This window comes from Asterias rubens, chromosome 19, assembly GCF_902459465.1.
Source record: "Asterias rubens chromosome 19, eAstRub1.3, whole genome shotgun sequence".
NCBI classification, from domain to species: domain Eukaryota; kingdom Metazoa; phylum Echinodermata; class Asteroidea; order Forcipulatida; family Asteriidae; genus Asterias; species Asterias rubens.
Window position 1 is genome coordinate 11,368,817 of NC_047080.1, and position 26,356 is coordinate 11,395,172.

A 26,356-nucleotide genomic window follows, 5' to 3' on the forward strand; every position below is an offset into this window, starting at 1 on the left:
TCTTTTTTTTCCCATGGTGCATTTCAAATTCACAAAATGGCGCCGGGCACAACACACGTTTGGAGGTCTGTAAATTTGTCCTTTTATCGTGAAAAATCATTAGTAATTAGGTTATTTATGTTCAGTTTCATACTTGTTGGGGAAAATACATGTACGGTTTTCTGAAACCAGCAGTAATCCCGAATTCATATTGTTTATTTGCAACACTTTGTGGAAGTTAAAAACTTCACGTTACAAAGACGCCTTTATTTTCCCTTCACCAGTTACGATATGGTAATCTAATTGTGTTGTGGATGAGTACTGCTGAGTGAATGAATTGTTACTTAATGCTTAAAGGCAGTGGACACTATTGATTGGTCTACCCTCAAAATAATTATTATCATAAAGCCTTTCTTGTTTCTTTTTCAAGAATGAATCAAATGCAATGTTTGCTCCAACTCCAGCCAAGTAATAATTTGTATCTTTCTTTTGTATTTTCTTTTTCTTAGCATAAATGAACTGAACATTTGAAATAAAAACTTTTTCTTTGTGATTATAAAATACAATTTGGTGAGAATAACTGATTTCTTAGAATGACAAGCTTTTTCAAATATTATTTTCCTTTTCCGTTTTTGTTGTTGCATAGATGCAATCATGAGGTGTTACAGACCATCACTGGTCGGTCAGCCATAACAGCACGGGTAAGTTTGGTCACCTTGAGTAACTAATAACCTCCTTGATGACCCGGTTCTATCTGTTTTATCTTTTGTTGATTTACCCAACACCTACCCTACCTAGACCCTTCCCTAGTAGAAATGTCCAGGAGAAATGTTAAGCTCAGGCACGCAACTCTTCGGCGCAAAAAAGAACGAAAACAAATTGTATAACTACAATAATGTAAAATAAGCCTAGTACATGCTAACAATGCACCTAAGAGCATAATAAACCTCAACATTTTCTAGGGTACCATTGTGGGTCTCGTGTCCCGTGGCGTTTCGGCTGCCTCGCTCCGCACTTGCGTTGTGCCTTCGAAAATGTTCCTCTTTTTTGTTTAACGGGCAGTTGCATGCCTGTAAGCTACGAGCCCTGCACCCTATTACCCATACTCTACCACTACCCTACACAAACCGTACCTTTCCAAAAACCCTACCCTACCCCAACCCTACCCTACCCCAACCCTACCCTACCCCAACCCTAACATTGTCCTGACCCCTTCTCTACCTTTGCTTGCTTCAAATTGTACCAGTCCTCATTTTGTTCTTGCTTTGTATTACATGTATGCACAGACTCTGATCGCAGAGGAGCTAACAAACCACAAGCCACTACTGCTGGATGGCTTGCTGTTCTACAAGCCACACAGGTAAAGATAAGAGAAGGGTTGATCGAGAGGGGTGTTGGTGTTTTCAAAAAATAATAAAAACAAGTGCCTGTTTGTACATGAATTATACAAATTTGTGACTAGTGTCAAAGTCTTAACTAATGTTTTTTATGTCCTGTCAAGACTACCACTTTTCAGCTACCCTGTTTACTGTGCCACAATAGCTACTGAAAAATAGTCGCGACAAGCATAAAGTTTCAACTTTGAGTTGTGGTTTTCACTAGTTGCTCAGGCCTGGAATACATTACATCTAAGCAGGCCTGATACTTCATGATTAAAATCATCAGGACAGGCATTCCAATCTTAGCAAAGTCCAAGCATGCTTGGGTGAAGTGACACATGAGAGAATGATGTTGGAGCATTGGGGTCACCTGTAGGCAAAAAAGGCCTAGGAAGTTGAGGTTAAAGGAACACAAAATTCAGACATCCACCTGTTTCTAAAATCTTCTAGTGAGGAGGCAGAGAAGAAGCTGACGGCTGATAAGAATGTTGGTCGTCTGGAGCGCCGATTCCTTCTGCAACTCAGCCAGTTTCTTGATCTGGATGCGGTGCAGTGCAAGGAACTATTTGAAGCGTACATCCTGAGTGCCTTCCGAGGAACAGGTGCACAGCTGCAGGTAAGAGAGGTCATAGGTCATTTAGAGGGTCGTAGGTCATATCGCCATGTCGGTGCAAGAACGTTGTTTCTCCTAAAATAATTTGCAAGTATATTGTTATTATTTTATTCTTACAACATATAAGAAAGAACCACCAACCTGAAGATTTGTATTTCTTTTTGTAGTCAATTCTGAAAGATGAGCGAAGTGTTCAGGCGTTACTCCAAAAGGTAAGAATCCTCAGTTCAAGAAATGATTTGTTAACCCTCCTACTGTGTAACCAATTAATATTATCCACCGTTGGTTTTGAATGATAGATAAAATATGCCATTGTGGTTCCTTCACACAGTAAAGGGAAGGTATACGTTTAGTTATAGCTCGTAAAGTTAATGGCAATAAAAAGCTCACTTAGTTCTTGAAGTACAACACCAGATATAATTATTGGGAAGGTAGTGCATTCTGCTCTACCAGCCAGGCTCCTAGTGGATGATACCCATGCCTACATCCTTATGGGGTGTACAGGGGGTAACCCTGTTTCAGCCCCAGGATGAGGTGGCAACGTGCCCCTGGTGGCAGTAGCCCTCTCCTAGTGCATTCTGCTCTACCAGCCAGGCTCCTAGTGAATGATACCCATACCTACATCCTTATGGACTGTAAAGGGGGTAACACTGTTTCAGCCCCAGGAGTAGGTGGCAACGTGCCCCTGGTGGCAGTAGCCCTCTCCTAGTGCATTCTGCTCTACCAGCCAGGCTCCTAGTGGATGATACCCATACCTACATCCTTATGGACTGTAAAGGGGGTAACACTGTTTCAGCCCCAGGAGTAGGTGGCAACGTGCCCCTGGTGGCAGTAGCCCTCTCCTAGTGCATTCTGCTCTACCAGCCAGGCTCCTAGTGGATGATACCCATACCTACATCCTTATGGACTGTAAAGGGGGTAACACTGTTTCAGCCCCAGGAGCAGGTGGCACTGTGTACCTGGTGGCAGTTTGGGTCAATAGCCCAAATCAGTTAAGTTTAACCCTCGTCTTGAAGTGGCCATGTGTGGCCTTGTAATGTTAAGCGATCTCTTGTAAAAAATATTCTAAAAACCAACAGTTATAATAACAGTGTTAATACTTAAAAAAAATCCATATTTTTCTTATTTGAATTTACCATTTTGGTTTGTATATTTGGTTGCAGGTATGGGAGTACTACCACACGGAACGCATGATGCTTCTCCATTGCATCAAACACCTTTTCAGTTTCCATACAGATGTGGACCACCCTTACCAGGTAAGGACCCCAATAATCTCCTACTCAAGACCTCTGCGGACCAACTGGCATGTTGTGGTCGAGCGGTTAAGAGCATCGAGCTCACGCTCTGGTGTTCCCGGTCGTGGCACTTGTGTCCTTTAAAAGCATGACACTTTACCATTATTGCTTTGTCCTTCATATGGGACGTCAAGCCGTCGGTCCTGTGTGCTAAGATTGGTAGTGCGCGTAGTTCTACGCACCAAGAATAGCTTTCTCCAGAAGATGATCAGAGCATACTGATCGAAACGTCAAGTTGAAACCAACGGTTCTTTTCAGAACCACCCCAACTCATTAAGAGATAGTCATTACATGGTGTTACCGCAAACCTTTCCATAAAGATAGGTAGTGTGTGAACCTGTCTTAGAGTTTTTCTGCCTGTTCGAGTGCCTTGAGTCACTTTATAAGACTCTATAGTAGGCCTATTACATTATTGTTATAAAGTGTGATGTGACTGCTCACTAACATCTAGGGCAGCATACTGGCTATAACCACTACCAACTCAAAATGAAAGTGTTGAAACGGTTTTTCAAACACTGATATGTACTTTGTTTTTGCTATTTTTAGGAGCAGTATTTGGGGTGTGTCTCGAAGCTGGAGGAAAAGAAAGTATACGAGAGACTTTTGAAGCAGTATGAGACCAGTTTTAATTCCCCGGTACCCACCCGTCACAAGAGGGGTCCTCTAATGGTAAGTCCAAACCAAGATAAATCCGTGCTTACTAGGGTTGGTATGGTTAGCCGTTTTAACCATATAAACAGTTTTAAAAACTGTGAAATTCAATTTAAATTTCCTTTAACGCAATTTGTTTGCCGGTTGAGAAGTTTTTGCCCCATCTTATGTTATGTATCATTTTGTGACAACAATAGTTATACTTTTGAGTGACCATTGGTGAGCACACTTCCGGATGAAAAAATCAGGGAAGTTGTAATTAAGTTGCCTGAAATGTCTACTTGTATGTCAGCCCTCGTACTGGATCAAATATTCCTACTTTTTCCCAGGAACAAATTTCGTCCCTCGACAAAAGAAAAAGTAGCAAATCAAAAACAAGAGATGTTCCAGTTAGAGTGCCGAAATTCCTACAAATTACTTTATTCAAGTTTGTTCAAGGCCTCCAGCCCACATATACCACCCTCAAAAAATGACACTTGTGATTGGTGAGAAGTAATGTATTCTGCTCTGTCATTGGTTCATTTGAATTACAGAGTGAGAGGCACAGCATCAGATGGTGTCTGCAGGGTCTGAGGGAACAATGTGAGCTTCTTGAGATCATCCTGCTGTATGTCCGCGATCAAGACGACCCCACTCAGTATCTCCTACCTCTCGCACAACTCTTTCAAGTAAGTACCACTGAACTCTCACATTTTTTTATATTTATATAATTTTATGAGAAACATCACAAGGCCACAGACGGGGACCAGGCTCGTCTTGTTCAGTCTCATGATTATTTATGTGAGGTCAAAATTATTTCAATTTTTTAGAAACAAGGTTTTGGGACGAGGCAACCGTATCGCTATCTTCTAGATGCAGAGGACCTAGCTCATCATCTCACAGCACGGATTGGGTGAGTAGTGAGTAATGAGTACTGAGTAATACTTTTGAGTATTGAGGTGTGTCTCAGTCCTGGGCTTGAGTCACAAACTTCTTACGAGTCTCGAGTCACCAGGAGTCCAAGAGTTGACCCTGAAAACTTGGACAGGTATATCAGTTATAGGCACATGATGTCTCAGAATGTTTTCTCATTTCAGGATTTTTTTATTATTTAGCCCTTCCAATTTTTTTGAAAGAAGATGAAGCAGTGGCCAAATTTATGTCCAAAGATTTGGTCTGAAAATTTGCTATTTAAATGCTTTTGATATCTAACGATATTGATATTTAACCGATAATAAAACGATAATTGTTTTGATGTTTTAACAGGTTCTTGTGTGGTATGCTACTGATCGAGTGCATGAATCTCTACATGCTAATGACAATGCCTGAAAAGGGAAGGTATGTTTTCCACCACAGTAAAGCCGTATCCGAATCAACGTCTTCGGCTATGGCTATAACTATGATTGCTGGAAAAACCTACTAAATTTAGTTATTAGAGGTCTTAAAAATTTGATGAAAGATGTAAAGTGTGAGCGGGTTTAGTCGTTTCAGCCCCTGCTTTAGCTATTTCTCCTCTACTGTATTCACTCTGAAATGTTGATAGAGGTAGCTCAAATTATACTCAGTAAATGTTTGGTCCACAACTCCCTGGAAATTGGTACCAATAGTAGGAGGGTTATTGTTTGTAATTGTGTAACATTTCTTCCTGATTGTTTTACAGCGCACCAGTGCACACTCTGACCTCAAATAAAAAGCTTACTGGGGTGAGTAACTCCTGCAAATTTATTTGTTATACAAAATTTCTGATAAGTAAGTTTTTATGCTTACAGGCCTTATGAAAATGGGCTAAGGCCCTAGACCCCAAATAACCGTCCCTTGGTTGTCTTGCAGGAGCTAACGTCGATATTCCAAAGCCTCGGTGGCCAGCCAGCCCACGGGCCGGTCCTTTTGGCCTGGTTGGCACTGAACGGCACCCTGTGGCCGGATCGCGACATGGCGCTGGTACGCAAGCTAGGACAGCAGGCTGTTCACCTGCAGGTGTTTCGCTACATGGCCGCTCAGCTCGACGGGTTACCCAGCCAGCAGAACTCGGTAAGGCGTCAACCTTTCAAAATTATCTTCTTTGGCTCTTGTTTTCAACCCCCAAACAGAAAATTGGCAGAGCTGCTAACTCTCCCCGATTCTGCAGGAAGTTCCTTGAAAAAAGTATTTCTATGTTCTTATGAACAAATTTGACAATCACCCCGATTATGGACAACCTGCCCCTATTATGTTATTAATATCTCCTTGATTTCCTTCGTGAACAAGATTTGAACTTGGATAGGTTATTATTGTTTAGCCCTACAATGTTGTATCTCACTGCTTATGTTTTATGCATCCATTCAATAAAAAATAAAAAAGATATTACCTTGTTAGATTATGAAGAACAACTTTTTTTGCGAAAAGATCGTAACTCAACTTACTGTTTTTGCCCAAACATTTTAACTCAATGTACTTTTATGAATGGATTGTTTTTGTGTACAGGTGATCACCTTACTGTGCCATGTTGTTGTGTACACCCTTCTAACGATAGTCCTGACTCTATTCTGTGAAGACACCTTGGGTGGTCGACAGGTCAGTACAGCTCTGCGTAAAATGTGGTTTCTCAACTTTGTGATAATGTTGTATCTCACATATTTTCTTCTTTCTTCCTTCAGGATTTGATAGAGCTAGCCTGCCAGCTCCTCAGGCAACCCCAGCTTTGTCAAGAGTTCTGGGAAAGCGTAAGTGGAGTTTTTAAGAATCATTGCATGTCAAGACTTGGCAACTGGGTCCCTTCTTAAAAGAAGTCTGTGAAAAGGTCGCTGCTAAATCAAGTTTATCTACGTTTTCAAGAGTGTAACTTTTTCCAGTAATTGTCGGACCCCAAGTGTTGGATACCAATGGAAAGCTCTTCCAGAACTGAATTCAAATATAAAAACTATAAAAGTGTTGTGAGAAAAAAAGTACAATCTTACGTTTTTGGGGTGGTAAGTTTTCACCGTAAGTAAAATTTACAACAGTGAAAATTTTCCATTAGTTTTTGAACCCTTAGTGTTGGACACCGTTGGAAAGCTCTTCCCGAACTGAATTCAAATCCTTACAAATCATAGTGTTTTGAGGGAAAAACTTACTTTTCTGGGTAGTAAGTTTTCTCCGGAAGTCGTCAACTCACCATTTTAATCTTCTGATTTATGTTTCAGGACATTGATGGCGGTATATTCTCCCTCCTTCAGTCGTCAACCAACAGCTTCCCCTTGGATTTTAATCCGCTCCTAAAGCTTCTCACTCAGCTGGCAAGCGAGGGCAGCAGACAGGTAGGAAGGGATAAAATTTGCTTGTCCAATTTGTTGTTTTTGAAATGTCGCAACTCTATCAATAAACTCCTCTGGCTGGAGGGTGAAATATATGGAATAAAGTAGTTTGTCTGAAACCTCGCAAGTGTAACATCAGTCTTGCAAATTTATGCAAATATTGTGTTGTTTATTCATAAGGTGCTAATGTATGTTGATCGTCTTCCTACGTTCACCGAGCCATTGGACAACAACAGATCAGGTGATCTTCGGAGTACCAATAAGAGAGGAGTGTTTGAGCTGGTGCGGGACAAGGTAGTCCTGCCGGCAGGTGAGTTACTTTTTTTGTTTCCAATGGTTGTTTTATTTTTTGGACTGCATGCATTAACATCATCAAGCCCCCATCTTATAGGTAAAATGATGATGAAACAAAGGCAACGCAAATCTATGTGCGCATGGTGCACAGGATTGGTCAATGAGCAGCTGTCTTCAAATCAAATAACGATTTGCATGTTCTATGACTTTGTTGTATTTTACAGAAATTAGTAAGAAATTATTCCATTTGAAACGAACATTTAAAAAAAAGAATAATAAAAAAAATGTTTTTGTTGTTTTTCTTTTTTGAAGGTGATCACTGCGCCGGTTTCATCATACAAGCTGGTACTCTTGGATGTCAAGTACAGCAAGAACGCGGTAAGTCTTCAAGTCCGAACAAAACATGACCCTAAAGAAACCCTTTTTGTCATGTGCTCAAATTATCTTTGTTTTGTTTCTGTTTGTCGCTGATCAACTTTAGGTGAACTGATTCGCTGGGATTCTGATTTCAGCGGATGGGAGTTGTTTCATTGCCTCATAGACTGGCTCCTAGTCCGAATACGACAAGGGAATATCCCTTCAGGTTAGTGGTATTACAGCCTTGATACCTTGGGCAGCGAGCACTCCGTAACAAACAACAAACCCTCTTTTCCCCGGTTGGGAAGCACTGAACATCGTTGCTGATTGGCTACCAAAAGTGACAACTTGCAGGCTTGTTGAAATTTATTAATTTATTACACACCCAACAGCACAATTAGTGTTGACAACGTGATACATAAGAAACAAGAAGAAATGTTTTAGATTTGGAAAGAAAAGCCCAACTCACGCAATCGGGTAGGGACTGAAAACTCAATCTACATGCAAGGCTCTGGTTCTCAGGTGGGATTCGAACCGGGGTCCACAGAGGTGAAAGGCAAGGAAAGAAACCACTCAGGACAACCTCTGTCGTAATTGTGATTGGGTTTTTATGACTTTTTACTTCCGCAGCCGTCCAAGTCGGCCAAGCTGAAGCCATCATAAACCTTGTGACCCAAATACTGGAAGCTGATTGGTCACTGGCATCCAAGCTTCGGCCAATCACAGACTGCCTTTATCCATTGATTTCAAGGTATGATTCTATGTTCAGATATATGATTGTTTGTATTTTCACTCTTATTTCACCCCTAACTATAGCAACAGTTTTAAATACGCACTTGCAAAGTCTTTTGATGGAGAAAAAAGGAAACATTTTGAATTGTGGCAATAACATTGTGTTACTTTTTTTCTTTCAGTCTGTGTACGTTAACACAACCGCCTCTCAGTCTGTTGGCAGCCTGCATCAAATGCATCACAGTCATGGCAGCCCACCATCCCAAGCAGGTATTTCAAAATCCACAGGCTCATGTCAGTTAGATATATGCATTTTAAAGGCAGTGGACACTATTGGTAATTACTCAAAATAATTATCAGCATTAAACCTCATTTGGTAACGAGTAAAGGGGAGCTGTTGATAGTATAACAAATTGTGAGAACCAGCTCTCTCTGAAGTGACGTAGTTTTTGAGAAAGGAGCAATTTTCCACGAATTTGATTTCGAGACCTCAATGGTCTTTGACAATTACTAATAGTGTCCACTGTCTTTAAGAATGAAACAAAGACATACATGTAGAGCTCACTTCACCTTTTGTCTTGTTCTTCTCTAGGTGTGGCAGAGAATACAGAAGATAGGGTTCCTTCCGCACACTGGAAATGTCTACAGTGACGTCTCCGTTGCAATCAGGTAAATACAAATTTACAGCAAGAAAGAGACTGGCAATGAGTGCAGGCCATCTCATACATACATCAGAACATGAGATGAGGTTTTTCGTGGCCAAGCAGTCTACTATTGACCCCTTGCATGCGCGTCACACGCGGCGACTGATACGCGCTCATCATGTTGGTGGGCAAGTTAGGTTTACGTGTCTTAATGCCGCGTTGCCTAAAACGTGCACTTTCACTGCATAACGCACATCATAGAGTTACAAATAAAAACGTACAGTGAAATTGCCCACCAGTATGGCGCATTCAAGATTTTTTTGATGATGACGTCAGGTGAAATGGGTCAATATTGTCAGACTTGAGTTCTAATAGACCTTTATCACGGTGCAGCCATCTTGAATTTCTCCCATTGATATCAATGTAACCAAACCGGACTGGAAGAACAAAATAGTCTGATATCTTATTAGCAAAGTTTTTATTAGCATTCATTATTGTTATTCGATACGAGAAACAAGACCAAGATGGAGACAGCATGATAAGGGTCTATAGATGAATCTTCAGATTTTTGAACCTCTATCATGACACTTGTGTTCTTGAACCTCTATCATGACACTTGTGTTCTTGAACCTCTATCATGACACTTGTGTTCTTGAACCTCTATCATGACACTTGTGTTCTTGAACCTCTATCATGACACTTGTGTTCTTGAACCTCTATCATGACACTTGTGTTCTTGAACCTCTATCATGACACTTGTGTTCTTGAACCTCTATCATGACACTTGTGTTCTTGAACCTCTATCATGACACTTGTGTTCTTGAACCTCTATCATGACACTTGTGTTCTTGAACCTCTATCATGACACTTGTGTTCTTGAACCTCTATCATGACACTTGTGTTCTTGAACCTCTATCATGACACTTGTGTTCTTGAACCTCTATCATGACACTTGTGTTCTTGAACCTCTATCATGACACTTGTGTTCTTGAACCTCTATCATGACACTTGTGTTCTTGAACCTCTATCATGACACTTGTGTTCTTGAACCTCTATCATGACACTTGTGTTCTTGAACCTCTATCATGACACTTGTGTTCTTGAACCTCTATCATGACACTTGTGTTCTTGAACCTCTATCATGACACTTGTGTTCTTGAACCTCTATCATGACACTTGTGTTCTTGAACCTCTATCATGACACTTGTGTTCTTGAACCTCTATCATGACACTTGTGTTCTTGACCCACAGTTGCTTCAGTGGTTTTTTTCCATTGACACATCTAAACTATTTTGCATACTTGTTGTTATTTTCATTGCAGTGGTGAAGGCATCTACCCAGCAGAGTACGGCAAGCTACTCACAGGCCAAGAGCAGCCGACTGGAGAATACCCAGTCACTTTAGAATTCCTACGCCTCGTCATGACACTCCTGAAGGTTGGCAAAAAAACAATCAAAAATACTCAACTGTATTGAAACCCGATTCATAACGAGAATGCGAATGCAAAACAAATTTTGACATCACAAATTCGCAACGAATAATTCGCATCAGTTGAAATGTGCTCAACACCTGCGAAACGTTTGCTGCAAAAACAGTCATGTGACGTCAAAATTTGTATCGCATTCCAATCACAGGAAGTAAGAACAGGGCTTAACAGCCACAATCAGGGCCTAAGTTCATAGAGCTATTTCAGCACAAATATTGCTTTGCAAAATTCCTGCTTAGCAAAGATAAGGTCCAGATGCCTTATTCAAATTTTTAACTTGTCTCGCATTCTGCAGGGACTCTGCACATCGGAGGTAAACACAGCGACCTCGCAAGATCTCCTTGCGTGCGTCGTCTTCATACAGAGGGAGGTGTTCGCCGCGTTCCACAACTGGAGATACGCGCGCTTTGATGACAGAGAGAAAGTCGGTAAGTTACCTATTGTTTTAAAATCAATTCTAAACATCTTCTTGAATACAAGATGAATTTTTTATTATTATTTTTTGTATGCAAGTCTCGAGACCCACGAGCCCTGAAGACCACAACAAGGCGTGGGCTACAATCAACTATTTTTCCAGGGTCCGTTGCCACCTACTCCTAGGGCTGAAACAGGGTTACCCCCTTTACAGTCCATACGGATGTAGGCTTGGTTTTTTTTTCAGAAGCCTGGCTGGTAGAGCAGAAAGCACTACCTCTCCAACTTTACGAAGCAATCATGGTCAAGTGTCTTGCTTAAAGACACAAGTCTCACGACTGGGACTCGAACCCACACTCTGCTGATCAGCAGAGCTTGAGTCTGATGCTCTAACCACTAAAAACATACAATACTTATTATATTAAGTTTCAGACTGCTTTAAAGACGCACTTATTTAACATTTAATTCATCCATTTTGTTTGTTACCCAGTACATCTTGTCTTTGTATTCTGTTGTGTTTTCTCAAGAGCGCTTAGGGACATGTTTGATTTCTATGTGTTATGCGCTATATAAGAATGGTTAATTATTATTATTATTATTATTATTATTATTATTATTAGTACTTTAAAATATTACACTAGTGTACAACCAAACAAGAAATTTGTACTTGAGTATTGTACATAACTAAAAGTAAGCTCGTTTCAGTTGTTGTACCTCTGCTTTAGATAGTTCTTGGTTGTCTTGTCTTTTTGTCTTCAGGTCAGTGCAGTTTGGATATATTTCACGTAGCACTTCATGTTCTGCCAGTCATTGGTAAGCAATCATCCACCGTCATCAAAGCTGAATCACCTCGGCCGGGCAAAGACGTCACTAAGAGGTGAGGTTTTTGTTATGGTCTGATGATCACAGACAAAGTTTAAAACTTCCCAGCAGGGCTTCAGGACCCAATTTCATAAAGCCGTAAGCACAAAAACTTGCTTAGGACAAAAAACCTTTGCTAAGCAAAAAAATAGGTTACCACCCAGAATACCGTACAGTTACCTTGCTGTGACTGGTATCCAGTCATTTCTTACTTGAATCCGAAGAAACTAGCCACAGAGAAAACTGTTTGATTGATGGTCCAGAAATATTTCGCAGACTCAAGATTCCCTATGCTAAGGAGAGGGGTACAGGCCTTGAGGGGGGGGGGGCAGAGCAATTTCCCTCTGGTAAGGGGCACTTAATATGAGGACAATGATACTTGTATTGGAACTTTGCAAAGGGCACCACAGCAAAGCACAGGGCACCACAGGTGGGTGCCATGAACTATTTCAAGGCCTTAGGTTAATGTATGAAATATTAAGCACTAACATTTGAATTCCTGACTCCGTTTTTGATTGGTCAGCGCTGTCTCGGTGCGAGAGACCTGCTTGCATGGATTCCTGTTCACGTCGGCCGGGGAGGCGTTGCTGTATATCGTCGCATCCGGTATCGACACCCTGGAACAAAGAATCATCGATCAAGGAAGGTGAGTTCACACTTTCAAACATTTATTTGTGGTTGAACAAAGACAAATTTACTAGAGTGGGATTTGAAGCAACGACGCCCATTTAATAATCCGGCGCAACTGAGCTATCCAGCACTTATGTTGGTGGTAACCCTATTTTGTCATTGTCATTGTTCTAGTGTTCCAGTCAGAAGCGCTGGTTGACAACTCAACGTTTCGATCAGTATGCTGAAGACGCTCAGAGCCTTCTGATCGAAACGTTGAGTTGTCAACAAACGGTTCTTTTTAAAGATATTCAACACAACCTTCCCAGAATGTTTAAAATTGGTTGTACCCAAAATTTTGTAGTCGTAATTACTGTCTACTCTCCACACCATGCCAAGCTTCAAACATGACGACGCAGACTTCATTCGAACTCAATAAGCAAATTTTATTTTGTAATTATTTCTTCTCCAGTAACTTTGACGGCCCGGCCGAGAGGCTCTCCCAGCTCATCAAGCTCTCTCTGTCCATCTTGAACCGTCTTCTCCTCCTGAAGCCTCGAGACCTACCTCCTTGCCCCCTGGAGCAAGCCCTGACCTCTCACACCACCGGGCTACCCCATCAGCCTCATCTCATTGGTCTGATCGCAGGGTACATCTACCATCGACACGACCCAAAGCTGCCGACGCTGGCAACGCTGCTTCTGAAACGAGTCGCCATGGTAATCTAATCTAATCAAATCTGATCTAATCAAATCTAATCTAATCATTTATTGTTAATAAGTGCACCACATACAATTATCTCAGCACACTGTGCACTTGTAAGAAACAGTATCAGTAAACAGTCAAAATCAATTTAAAAAGGTAAAAAGAAACAGTTAAAAATTATAGTAAACAACGACTTCTATAATAAGAATAACACAAATGCGTTTTTTTTTTACTTTCCAAGGTGGCTCCAATGTCAATATTTGGTTGTCTGGGGAGTCAAGCAGCAGCCATTAGAGATATCTATCTGTCTCGCCTTCAGGCTCATTCAGAGGTAAGCTCCTCCCCCTCCTGGCACCTCCCCCTCCTGGCACCTCCCCCTCCTGGCACCTCCCCCTCCTGGCACCTCCCCCTCCTGGCACCTCCCCCTCCTGGCACCTCCCCCTCCTGGCACCTCCCCCTCCTGGCACCTCCCCCTCCTGGCACCTCCCCCTCCTGGCACCTCCCCCTCCTGGCACCTCCCCCTCCTGGCACCTCCCCCTCCTGGCACCTCCCCCTCCTGGCACCTCCCCCTCCTGGCACCTCCCCCTCCTGGCACCTCCCCCTCCTGGCACCTCCCCCTCCTGGCACCTCCCCCTCCTGGCACCTCCCCCTCCTGGCACCTCCCCCTCCTGGCACCTCCCCCTCCTGGCACCTCCCCCTCCTGGCACCTCCCCCTCCTGGCACCTCCCCCTCCTGGCACCTCCCCCTCCTGGCACCTCCATACAAAAATGTTGTATCTGGCACAAAAATGCTTTGTGTGAAAATTGTTTATCTTGGCCTGTATTTGTTTTGTGTGTAAATCTGAGGTTTTTTAAGCAAGATACATTTTGACAATTTCAAACTTGAGCGTGACTTAAGTGTTTATTTTGGAGATACGTTTTTGCACCGACCAGGAATATTTTGAATTATTGTAATTCCCCGGAAGAGGACAACAAATCATCAAAACTAAATTCGCCTAAACTTGAATGGTTCACAGGATGAAAGGTTAAAGGTCGGCATCTTGGAGTTGCTGACTGTTGCCGTGGAAACCCAGCCAGGACTCAGCGAGTTATTCCTGAACTTACAGAAGGTCAAACCAGGTCAGGTTGAGGAGGGAAAGGTGGGCGGTAGCTCCGCCCTCCCATCGTCTACCCCTAAGGTACCGTAAGGTTTCTTTCCACATAATGCTGGCTTTGGAATCTTGTTTATATTCACCAGCTATCTAGAGACTGTCCAAGTTCAGAGGAAATAAAAAGTTATCATTTTCCGCCTTTTTTTTTTGGTTCCCTTTTGTGGCGTGTCACGGCCGAGTGGTCAAGCGCTCCGGACTTGAGCTCTGGCGTTTCTAATCAGCAGAGTTGGGTTCGAGTCTTGGAGCAAGATACTTGACCAATAGTTTTTTCATCCCTCGAGTGGAACATAAAGCCTGGAGTCCCATTTCTAATACAGTTACCGTAAAAAGAATCCAGTTACACTTATCGCTAAGAAAAGAAATTGGCCCAGTGTGTCTGGCAGTGGCTGTTGAATGCACCGTAGCATGTTGTAAACATAAGGTGTTTCAAGAAATAGATCTATCGTTCATAACTTCGCAAACTGTCGTAAACAAATTACAACATGGGTGCCATTAGCTGCCATCTGTAGCGGACAACCGGTGACCTCCTAATACCCTCTGCAATAAGTAATGACTACTATTTGCCTCCATTGTTTCAGTTTGAGATTGGTGAGGTGAGTTGTCTTCATGCTGTACTGGACGCCATTGAAGAAGTCAAGCAGGTAAGGCCCCTTGACAACATTAAAATTGGTCATATCAATATAAATCAAAATTGTAATCTTTTATTAGTGATTTAAAACCAAATTAAAAACTCCAATCAGAGTTAAAAGTATTTGTTTTTTGTTTGGCTGGTTTTCTTGCCCATTAGGGTACAACTCATTGTCCACCAGATCTACACTGCGCTGCTCTGGGATTCCTTCAGGCATTATGGGAGGACTGCAGAGAGTCGGCGCTGTCTGTACTACGAGCAAGGTGATAATACAAGATAGAAATGGATAAATCTAGATTGAACTCAATAAATCTAGATAGAACTGGATAGGTGATATTTTCACTGACACAACAAAATACAAGTGGACCAGTTTAATTTTTGTTTTCAACTGTTAAGACAGCCACCAATGTTTATATTATATATGGTTGTCTATATTGTGAATTCTGATAATTGTAAAAAAAAAAAAAATCAAAAATTTCTTTGTTAGATTGGTTACACCCACCCCCACCTTCTAACACCATCCCTAAAATTTGCATGAAACTCTTACTCTTAGCCAATCAAAAATCCCAAATTAAGATGTGGCAACTGTTGAGAACGGTATAGAACTGGAGAGAACAGAAAATGACTGGATGGTACTAGATTAACTGGACAGAACTGGACAGAACTGGATAGAACTGGATAGAACTGGATTAGCTCGTGAGATTGTTGTGCTTTGATTGGATCTGATTTTTTTTCTTCTTTTTTCCACACTCTCTATTTACAGGCCAAAGTTCTGGGTTGATGTCACCGCTCCATTGTTCAAAGACCTGCCACCTATAGAGGGCAGTACACAGGTATGTATATATTTGAAGAACATAATAATTATCTGAAATCTTCTGCAAAGAACTCAAAACAAATAAACACATGTCATGTCATGACACGGCGAAACGTGCGGAAACAAGGGTGGGTTTTCCCGTTATTTTCTCCCGACTCCGATGACTGATTGAGCCTAAATTTTCACAGGTTTGTTATTTTATATATAAGTTGTGATACACGAAGTGTGGGCCTTGGACAATACTGTTTACCGAAAGTGTCCAATGGCTTTAATTGAAGTATGATTAGTTTACCCCCTCTTTTATTTGTTCAGAGTATGAGCACCAACATCAAGATTTGTGCCTACGCCTTCAAAATCTTGACTTTGGAGTGCTATCATGTATCCAGGTGAGTACAATATCTGACACTTATATCTGGATTCAGACTGTTCAAAGGCTGCCTGTTAAATAACAAATTCTGTATTATTCTCAAACTAAAATAAGTCATGCTCTTAAAGTACTTCTCTAGTACTGTGGAACTGTTGCCAAAAGCTCCTTCGAATCCATTACTCGAGGGGTTATCAAAAGAACATGCCATTATTTTAATACACCTCCTAAGATCTGAATCTTAGTTTCAGACTTTTTTTTTGTCAGCAGTGACTCTCACACCTGCTATAATAGTGCCTCAGTAATGTGTATAGTATTTGTGTTTTAATACCTTGGGGTTTTATGCAATATTATGTGGCTTAAACCAAAGTTCCTTGTTTCCCTCACAGTGAAAATCTTGAAGAAGGTCTGAAGGTTATATTGAAGAAGTTGAAGCAAGAGGGTCGCTACACGTACTGGTCGGGGGTGAGTTTCCAACCATACATTTAACCAAGCTGTTGAGCATTCAATGGCATAGGACTCGCTTTCAGTAAAATATGGGTTTGAATCCTGGCCTGATCAGTCAAGATACTTGTGTCCGTTAGCAAGGCACTTAATCACAATTACTTCTCTCCACCAAGTAAGGAATGGGTACAGGCAAGAGCTGAGGAGATGGAATCGAATATAAACATCAGCGTTTCGGATCCGTATTGGCTCTGGACAGACTTTGACTCTTATCGTTGTTTTATTTCCCCTTCAGTGTATCCGAGGTCTGCTGGAGTCTGAAGCTGGTCACCTGACTGACCTAGAGGAGTATCTGATCAGAGAGCATGAACTCTTGGTTCTAGTCCAGGCCTGGCGGACTCTACTCCTAGTCACTACCTCCACAAATGTAAGATTTGTATAATTAAGTAGGATTTGAAACTTTGCATGGTGGAATTGCAAAATGGAAAGGTTTGCGAAAACACCATGTAATGACTATCTCTAATGAGTTGGGGTGGTTCTAAAAAGAACCGTTGGTTTCAACTCAACGGAAACCAACGGTTCTTTTCAGAACCACCCCAACTCATTAGAGATAGTCATTACATGGTGTTACCGCAAACCTTTCCATATTTGTATAATTGTCAAATTATATCTTGCTTAAAAAAGCCTGTACACACACAAGATGTATGTGTCAAAATACTTTTGGAGGATCGTTTTGATACATTTTTGCACTGAGGCAACGATATATTAGTATTTTCATTTTGTTTTTTTACCCATATACACCGATGTGTGTTAGCACTGTATACTCAGTACTTAGCCGAGTCCTGTGCACAAAATCACAGGCATATTACTTGGGTGGGATTCGAACCCACGACCTTTGCAATTCTAGAGCAGTATTAGTATGTACTAAAGACTTCTTGCTCTTAACCTAATCTGTTTGAACTCTGACCCTCAGGGAAAGGCCATCGAGATGTCGGATGTCAAAGTTCAATCAGCTATTCTGAGTGACATTGCCGCCTGCATCGACTCTCAGGTAAGTTGGATGTCATTTTACTGGTCCGTCAGCTTTTTAACTAATTTTTGGGGTTGAACAAAGAATTTATTAGAGTGGGATTCAAACCAAAGACCTTCAGATGAACGTGCCAGCGCTCAGTTTCCCTTGTGGTTTATATCGATAGCTTTTTATCTTGTCCATACTTCGCCAGCTAGAACACTGACTGTGAAGTTTGACTGGTTCTTGGGTGTTTTAAAGGCAGTGGACACTATTGGTAATTGTCAAAGACTAGCCTTCACAGTTGGTGTATCTCAACATATGCATAAAATAACTAACCTGTGAAAATTTGAGCTCAATCGGTCATCAAAGTTGCGAGATAATAATGAAAGAAGAAAACACCCTTGTCACACGAAGTTGTGTGCGTTTAAAGGGTTGATTTCGAGACCTCAAGTTCTAAATCTGAGGTCTCGAAATCAAATTCGTAGAAAATTACTTCTTTCTCGAAAACTATGGCACTTCAGAGGGAGCTGTTTCTCACAAGGTTATATACCATCAACCTCTCCCCATTACTCGTAATCAAGAAAGGTTTTATGATGATAATTATTTTGAGTAATTATCAATAGTGTCCACTGCCTTTAACTGGCATTTGACCAGCGGACTTGTGATAAGAAGGGAGAACGCTGGCTGGTAACCATTGGACAGTTCATGAAATATATTGCTTGTAGCTGGCTCCCTGCATAGCGGTTTGCGCTAAGCATTAGTTTTTGCTTCTAAGGAGCTTTGGAGCTTTGTGACTAAGGAGTGCTGAGTAGAGTTTTTATTTGATTTTGATTTCAGTCGTGTCTGTTTGACTCTGTGCTGAACCAGAAAGCTTGCTCGTTGCTGTCCAATCTCTACATGTCACTGCTGACCCACTGGTCGAGGTAAGGTCACCGACTATTTCTAAATCATGCTTCTAAAGGATTTCATTTATTAATTTTCATTTGATTTATTAATTTTGGTTGTGAAGCCAATGACTCTCAGAAAAGTGAACTTATTCACTATACATAGCCAAAAGTTTTACAGGTTCATTATTTAATGCATATGTCGGCATACACCATGTGAGAATACTGGTCTTTGTGACAATTACCAAAAGTAAACTCTTCCTTTAAATAACTGAAGTCTGGCCAGTGGTCCAGTATGTATTACAATCCACGGCATGAATTTTCACCTTAAGGGGGCGGAGTAAGGGGGGTTCCAATAAGATCTTCCAAGAATTGTCGACTCTGGGCCCAATTTCATAGAGCTGCTTAGCAGAAAAATTTGCATAGCATGAAATTTCTTCCTTGATAAAAACAGGATTACCAACAAAATTTCCATTTGTTGCATATTGCTTGTTACTGGTATTCAGCTGATGTTTGCTGAATCTTGAAAAACATGTGGAAATTTTGTTGGTAATCCTGTTTTTATCGAGGCAGAAATTTCATACTAAGCAAATTTTTGTGCTTAGCAGCTCTATGAAATTGGGCCCTGGTTGACACAAGTTTTGACTATCATTCCTGTGCCAGAACCCAGACCAGCCAATGGAAGCACGTCAACACGCTGGTAACCGTGCTGAAGAGAATAACGAACTCCGACTCCCCCGGTCTCAGCCACGCTGCGACGTCCATCATGGCTGCACTCACCACGCTCCTCAAACATCGCACCAGCAAACAAGGTATTCAACAAGATTTTTAATTTAATTTGCGATTAATAATTTTTGCGCTGTTGTTTCAAGTATCTTGCGCAAAAGAGGCCTCCTGTAAAAGCATCGTATCTCGGCTGCTGAGGGTTCAATTTCATAGAGCTGCTTAGCAGAAAAAGTAGCTAAGCACAGCAAAATTATGCTCACCAGAACAAGGTTACCAGCCAAACTACCATGTCTTATGTATGGTTCGAGACTGGTATCCTGCAAATATTTTTGCTGATCCTAAAATTTTTCAGAAGTATTTTCTGCTTAAGCAGCTCTATGAATTTGACGTGTGCGATACCAACTAACTTCCTTCTTTGCTTGTGGATTTGTGTTGTTTGTTTAATTGTTTATTTGTTTGTTTATTTAGCTCTTCAAGTAGAAACGATGGAGTCCCTGCTAGCGATAACATCTCTTGCGCTACAACAAAGCAGCATGTTCTACCTGAACCCACCGAAGAACGCAAACCACGCCGGACTCGTGAGGGATTCCGACGAGGGCGCTGTTCAGGGGTCTGGGGCGGCATCCGACGCTTCCCACAACGGCCAGGAGAGGCTGATGGGAACCCGGGGAACGGCCAATGGAATGGATATGAGAGAGAAAGACTTCACTGGTGCCCAGCATGCTTCTAAATATTCGGTGAGTTTGGTTCGGTCTTCGCTGCAATTTTCTGCCGTTCACCAAGGTTGACCTTGGTTAAAAAAAGATAGATAGATTGACTAATTGATCAGTATTTCTTTCTGGATTGCTGACTTGCCCATCACGCCAAATTCTGTTCTCTATTGATGACAATCTGAAAAGATAAGCAAACGAAGCAAATAAAGTAAAATCAGTCCATCGGTCGATTGAAAGGTTATGTAATTTAGTTGTTGATCGACTGATTTCAGATTGATAAATGGAATATTGATTATGTAGAGTGATATAAAGGGAAGAAGTTTGTTGAAAGAATGTTTCTTGAAAATTTAGTTGATATATTTTATTATGTCAGATAAGTCGATTTTAGTTGAGCTGATCAATTCATTGATCTCTTTGATAACTTGATTAATTTGGATGACCCCGACCAGATGCCAACAGTTGCTGCTTATCTCCTGGATGAATTACTCGTTGGTGAGAAGTCAAGGACTGATGTCTGGCTCCCACTCGTCAGACAGCACGGCATCTTGAGTCTTCTGCTAACCACCTTACAGTCTTGCATACAGGTATGTTTGGGAACGGTTGGCCATTAATTGCTTCCCTTCACCCAGGCAGCACTACACTATGAGGTTAATAACTGTACACTCTCTGTCTCATTTGTGAAGTCCTTACCCTATTTCTTGTTTTCTAGTTTCATAAAGCTGAAGCAGATAACATTGCTTAAATCCATTATACACTTTCGGCACAGAAAACAAACAAAAAGTTCACAGATTTACAAATAACTTTTACAGAAGGTAATGGTGAAAGACTTTTCTTGAAATATTATTCCATGAAATGCTTTACTTTTCGAGAAAACACATGTCATGACACAGCAAAACGTGCGGAAACAAGGGTGGGTTTTCCCCGTTATTTTCTCCCGACTCCGACGACCGATTGAGCCTAAATTTTCACAGGTTTGTTATTTTATATATAAGTTGTGATACACGAAGTGTGGGCCTTTGGACAATACTGTTTACCGAAAGTGTCCAATGGCTTTAACAAGTTCCTCTAAAAATACTCAATAAATCTTGAGACCAATCCCTAGGTACCACTAGGTAATCATTTTGCTTCCCTCCCTACCTGAATATCATTATTTTCTCCTTTTTCCGTTTAATGACGATTACAGATTAAGAGAGGCATCCATTACACTGAAGCAGTTCTTCTGTTGCTCTTAGACCTAGCAAGCATTCCTGAGGTATGTTGATCTTAGATGAAAAATAACAATCAGTTTTTATCGACGATGTGACCTATGTTTACATTCAAACCGCCCTCTGTTGAAAAAACACTGTATACGTCATGTTTCGCCGGGCAAAAAGACACGTAGTCATGGTAAGATTGCATACACTTTCTAGCTGGCTGCCAAAACACAAAGGTTTTGCCTGGCGGTATGCGCGCGAATCATGTTATGGTTTTCGTGTGACGTCAGAGGTCACATCGTCTATAAAGTGCTGTATTGCACCTGTGCTCATCAGTTGTTCTACAAGGTATGCTTTTTTTAGCATATCATTTTGTTTAAATTTTTACTGCAATTTTAGAATGTTTAATGTATAGTATATAAATGTGTTTTTTTTTATGAGCTAGGTCTGGGAGAGCACATCTTTTTTTATGACAGTTTTTTTACTTTTGCCCTTCCCTGGACGGCCTGTGCCTGTTTTATTGTTTTGCTTTTTTTTGTCCGAAGAATTAAAATAAATAAAATAAATGTAAGGCAGTGTTTTGCACCATGACAAAAAAAGGATTGGCTCACCACCACGCTTTCTCTGGCACCCGCCATGTTTAAGAAGTCACCGCCAAGATTTGGAATCTGTTTTCCAATTTTTGATTTGACTTTTGTTCAAGTTTATGCATTTCAATGTTCAAAAGCAATCTCTCAAACTTTTGCTCGAAGAAGTCAGGAGGTAGTGGCTATCAGGACTCACCGTAGAGTGCATCACAGAGCGTGTACAATCCACATTAAGTGCTATAAAGGTTTCGCTCTCGCTGTCCTTTAACAATCTTTGGGATTTTGTTGTTGTCATCATACAGGCAGCAGAGTCAATCATGGTCAGGGGTCTCGTTCAGCAGGTTTGCCTGCCGTTACTTCAACTTCACCAACAGAATGGAGAGGCTGGTCTGACGTGGAACAATTCATCCAAGGTATGGAGTGTGGTCAATTTCATAAAGCTGTTAAGCAAAAAATCTACTTGGTATTGTTTTACTTAGCAAAACTTGAGTTGGGCACCAGTCACAACAACGTAAACTTAATATTATTTGGCTGGTAACCTGTATCTGTTAAGCAATAGTTTTCTGTACTTGGCAGGATTTTTTTGCTAAAGGGCTTTTTGAAATCAAACTCTGAATATTATAGTCCGGCATCATTGCTAAGAAAAATAAGTAAAAAAATATTCAGTGATAGCAAAAGTACTCACAGTGGTTTGTTTTGATTGATTTGTTCTAAGCAGCCAGAGCAAACAGACTCGTTGACGTGGCCGTCCATCTATCGCCAAGCCGTGTCCGTCATGACTGTCATGCTGGGTACTTTGAAGCATACTTTCCTCCAAGACGCCCTGGACTTCTTCGGCGTACATCGTGAGCGAATGATGAAGGTGAGACTCGGGTGTGACATCTTAGCAATTTTTTTCTCATGATTTTAAGGGTTTTTGTAGAGGGTAAGCATACCCAATGTTGAGGGGACTTTTACACAATAGAACAAAGCACAGGGCACCACTGCAATTGTTGTCATGCCGTGGGTTATTGCAAAGCCTGCAGTTCACATCACCTTCTGACGTCCCCTCCTTACCCTTCTTCCCACCAGTGCCTAGATGCCGTTCAATACAACCAGAGCAGACCTTGCCTGATGGAGGTGGAGACTACCAGTGCCTTCATCTACCGTCTGTCACTCTTCGCTAAGGACCTCGGCTGTCATATGAAGACATGGGAGCTTCAGGCTCTACTGTTTGCCCTGACGTCTCTCACTCATTGCTGTGTGGCGCTACTCATCAGACCAAGACTACTTCAGTATCTCTCGGAGGTGAGTCTAGAGTTTGGATTTCAAAGTTGTTTGCTCAATTCTTTATTTCGTTATCGTATGGTTGGATTGGCAGCTTGGTTTGGCCATGTGGTTCGTCAAGGCGGCTTGGCGGCAGCCGATATGAGAGAAGAAAAAGTGTTGAAATCTTAAGTAATTATTGACATCATCACTGTACTATTTTTTGCTTTTTTTTGGCTTATTTTGCAATTGTGACTTGATTGATCTGGTTTTTGTTTGACATCATTGAGGTTAGCTCTGCATGAGGTTAACTCTGCAATCAACCTAATTGTTGAATCCTTCTTGTTAACCATTTTTCTTTGTTGGGGGACGTTATTTTGTTGTCCTAGAAGAGTAGCAAGAATTCTGAGCTTGGTAAGCAGCAGCCGACTGCTCTAACGATGAGAGTGACTCCATTGAGACTACGTCAGCAGGTAACAGCAACGGACCTTACTGATAGTAAGATCACCCCAGAGGTCCAACACATCCAAACTAGGTGAGGTTTGGGAGAACGACCGCTAAACAAATTGTTTCTCACAGGCTATTTCAACTCAAGAGCTTAACAAAAATTAAAACATGAGAGATTACCCTTTAGATCACAATTGATGACCTTTCAAACATCAATCATCCATTAGTTGATTTATTTTTGTGTGTGCTGAATTACAGATTGCTGGTGATACTCGGACACAGTTTGGCTGCTCTGAGACATTTTAGCCCTGACCTGCTGACCATTCTACTCAACCCAGTGAGTATTAAGTGGAACTCAATGAGTTATCGGCATTGGGCCAATAACATTCCTGTTATCTTTCGCAACTCTCTTTCACAGCTCCAGACTGGGCCCAATTTCATAGCTCTGCTTGGCGGCAGATTCTGTGCTTACTGTGCGATTTCCATTTCATAGCGCTGCTAACCATAAGCACATGAAAAGGCATGCTAACCTTCCGGTGCTCACCGCACGAAAATAAATGACGTCACAATGCAAATCCATGGTAAACGCGCAATATACCGCCTAATTTTTCTGCTAACCTGTGAAATACGCTTGCACCTTAGCAAATTTATCTACTACAGTAAGCACGAAAATTTGCTTACTGTTAAGCAGCGCTATGAAATTGGGCCCTGCTGTGGCGCTCGGATGCTTTTTCAAATGCAGTATCAATCTCTACCATCAGAGGTACCCATTTGTACCCCTGGGTAAACAGAAGCATTTGAAGTGAAGTGTCTTTCTCAAGGACACAAGTGTCACAACTGGGATTCGAACCCACACACCGATGACTTAATCACCAGAACTTGAATTCAAAGCTCTAAATTGCTTGGTCATGAACTCCAATGCCAGATTAATTTAGTTCATTAATCTATGATTTTCTTCTTCTTTCTTTCAGAGCGTTGATGTTTTGGAGTACCCCGTTCTCCTGAGTCTAGGGTTCAGTACCCCGGCTCTAGATCAGGAAATCCAACCCTCCTTCGGAATGCTACTGTCCTGTGTTAATACATGCGTCCAACTCCTGAATAAGGTAATGGTGTACGGAATTGAACATTGGGTGCTAGACCAGAACGATCAGGTAGCTAATATTGCTTAGCAAGTTTTGGGGCACAAGTCAAAATAATATAAATGATACAGCATTTTCATCAAATTTTCAGAATTTTGTTTTTCAAACAATCTCTTTCCTGTTTTACATGCTAATGAAAATTTGCACAAATGGCTGCACCGTGAAACTTTGTTTAGGGACCAGTGTCAGAACCAAATCTCTTGATTTTGATCAATTTTTTTCCTTCAATTTTTGTTATACATGTGTTTTTTCCTTTTTTTTAATTTTTGTTTTGTTTGCTTGTGGTCATCAGCTGGATTCCAATCGGACTTTATCAGTCGGTGAATCCACACCCAGTATCTTGGCCATCGCTGGGCCGTCCGCCCCAATCCAACATCGATGCATGGACAGGTAAGCTCCATTAGTACACTCAAAAAATAATTCTACAAACATTGCAGCTTTCTCCCTTAACAGTAGTCCACTGGCCCCCAAAAATCCAGTTGAAAAACCCAAGGACCTGTCAGAATTTTATCAAACTAGTCCGACTGGCTAGTTAATTGCTTGCCACTGCTACATGTAAACCACTGATTGTTCATATTGCTTCAAATCGATACCCCTACCTTTAAAGAATTTAAAGTTGTTGATGGGATGATCGTGTTTGTTACTTCCTTCAGATCCGTTATCATGTTTGTTCTTGAGACGGCGGTGGAGTTGATGATGGTACAGGGTCTACGCTGCCTCAAGGACCCATCGCTTCCGATCAGAGACAGACAGCTCCTCAAACGAGAACTGGGAACCGAGCTGGTAGGTCTTGCATCTTGTCTAGATTATATTCCCTTGGACTATTTCATTGAGTTAAATTGGTAACCAAAACAAAAACTCTGAAAGTATACATTGAATTACTTTAATCAGACGTACTGGTTTGTGCATTTGTGCATGATCCAATTAAATCCACTGTTTGGAAAAGGAATCACATGGAGATAACGGGCGTGAGTTGTCAGACGAAAAGGATGTTTTTATTTTAGCCTCTTTCTTTATTTATTGTAGCTTTCTCGTAATGTTGGACAAGACAATTTGCCTTGTCCTTTGGACGGAATGCAAAGCTCACTAAAAAATTCTGGTTATTCCATTTCTTGTGCAGGGTACTTTCCTTCAGTGTCTCCAGCGCCATTTCCGCCGAGGGGGTGCCCCAACCTCTCCGAGTTCGGCCAGTCCCTCCAGTATGCTTCGCACCCCGTCATACTCTGCCTCCTCCTCTGTGCTCTCCAAGTCAATGAGCCACGCCCTTTTCTCTGAAGCCCCCGAGCAGGCGTTTTTTCGTGTCGTGCAGCATTTTATGCATCAGATCTTACGGTAGCGCTGCCACGGAGTACCAGTTAAAGATGATAGCCAGGATTCCATCAAGGGTAGCCTGCTGGACACTAACAAAGTAAAATATAGCTTGGAATCCATCCATTCTATCATAGGGATGAAACAGAACTTATGGTTGCAGTGTGTTTGGGTATGAGCCAAGAAAGATTGCCCTGCTGGGCACTAAGAAAAGAAAATATAGCCTGGAATACATTCTTTTCATCAAGTATTTAAATCCATTGAGCTTCACCATAGAAACGGACTAACAACGATGTACGTATATATGGGTATATGGGTATCATGTACTATGCGTGCCTCTTGCACTGCCCTGCGCCAGACACAAAATACAAGCCCAGATGGTAAAAACTTGTGTAAGTTGTATAATGGGACTGATTTTTGGGGTTGAACAAA

General features: G+C 41.4%; 1 protein-coding gene across 1 annotated transcript; it reads left to right on the forward strand.

Moving 5' to 3' along the window:
• LOC117303254 (nucleoporin NUP188 homolog) lies at nucleotides 1-26,330 on the forward strand. The gene is made up of 49 exons (XM_033787408.1): nucleotides 1-65; nucleotides 626-680; nucleotides 1,266-1,339; nucleotides 1,809-1,974; nucleotides 2,139-2,183; nucleotides 3,135-3,227; nucleotides 3,813-3,935; nucleotides 4,451-4,585; nucleotides 4,727-4,809; nucleotides 5,163-5,234; nucleotides 5,557-5,599; nucleotides 5,727-5,927; nucleotides 6,360-6,449; nucleotides 6,533-6,598; nucleotides 7,058-7,171; nucleotides 7,349-7,478; nucleotides 7,775-7,840; nucleotides 7,944-8,045; nucleotides 8,450-8,570; nucleotides 8,734-8,821; nucleotides 9,144-9,220; nucleotides 10,517-10,631; nucleotides 10,977-11,109; nucleotides 11,855-11,972; nucleotides 12,480-12,602; nucleotides 13,038-13,284; nucleotides 13,512-13,601; nucleotides 14,286-14,447; nucleotides 14,999-15,061; nucleotides 15,208-15,311; nucleotides 15,812-15,881; nucleotides 16,175-16,248; nucleotides 16,616-16,691; nucleotides 16,966-17,097; nucleotides 17,644-17,721; nucleotides 18,520-18,605; nucleotides 19,230-19,378; nucleotides 19,761-20,029; nucleotides 20,455-20,589; nucleotides 21,189-21,257; nucleotides 22,088-22,198; nucleotides 22,504-22,647; nucleotides 22,857-23,072; nucleotides 23,420-23,565; nucleotides 23,736-23,814; nucleotides 24,449-24,580; nucleotides 24,909-25,006; nucleotides 25,270-25,399; nucleotides 25,737-26,330. The coding sequence occupies exons 1-49, from the start codon at nucleotides 37-39 to the stop codon at nucleotides 25,950-25,952; spliced, it is 5,538 nt and encodes a 1,845-aa protein (XP_033643299.1). The 5' UTR covers nucleotides 1-36; the 3' UTR covers nucleotides 25,953-26,330.
• The last annotated feature ends 26 nt before the right edge of the window (nucleotides 26,331-26,356 follow it).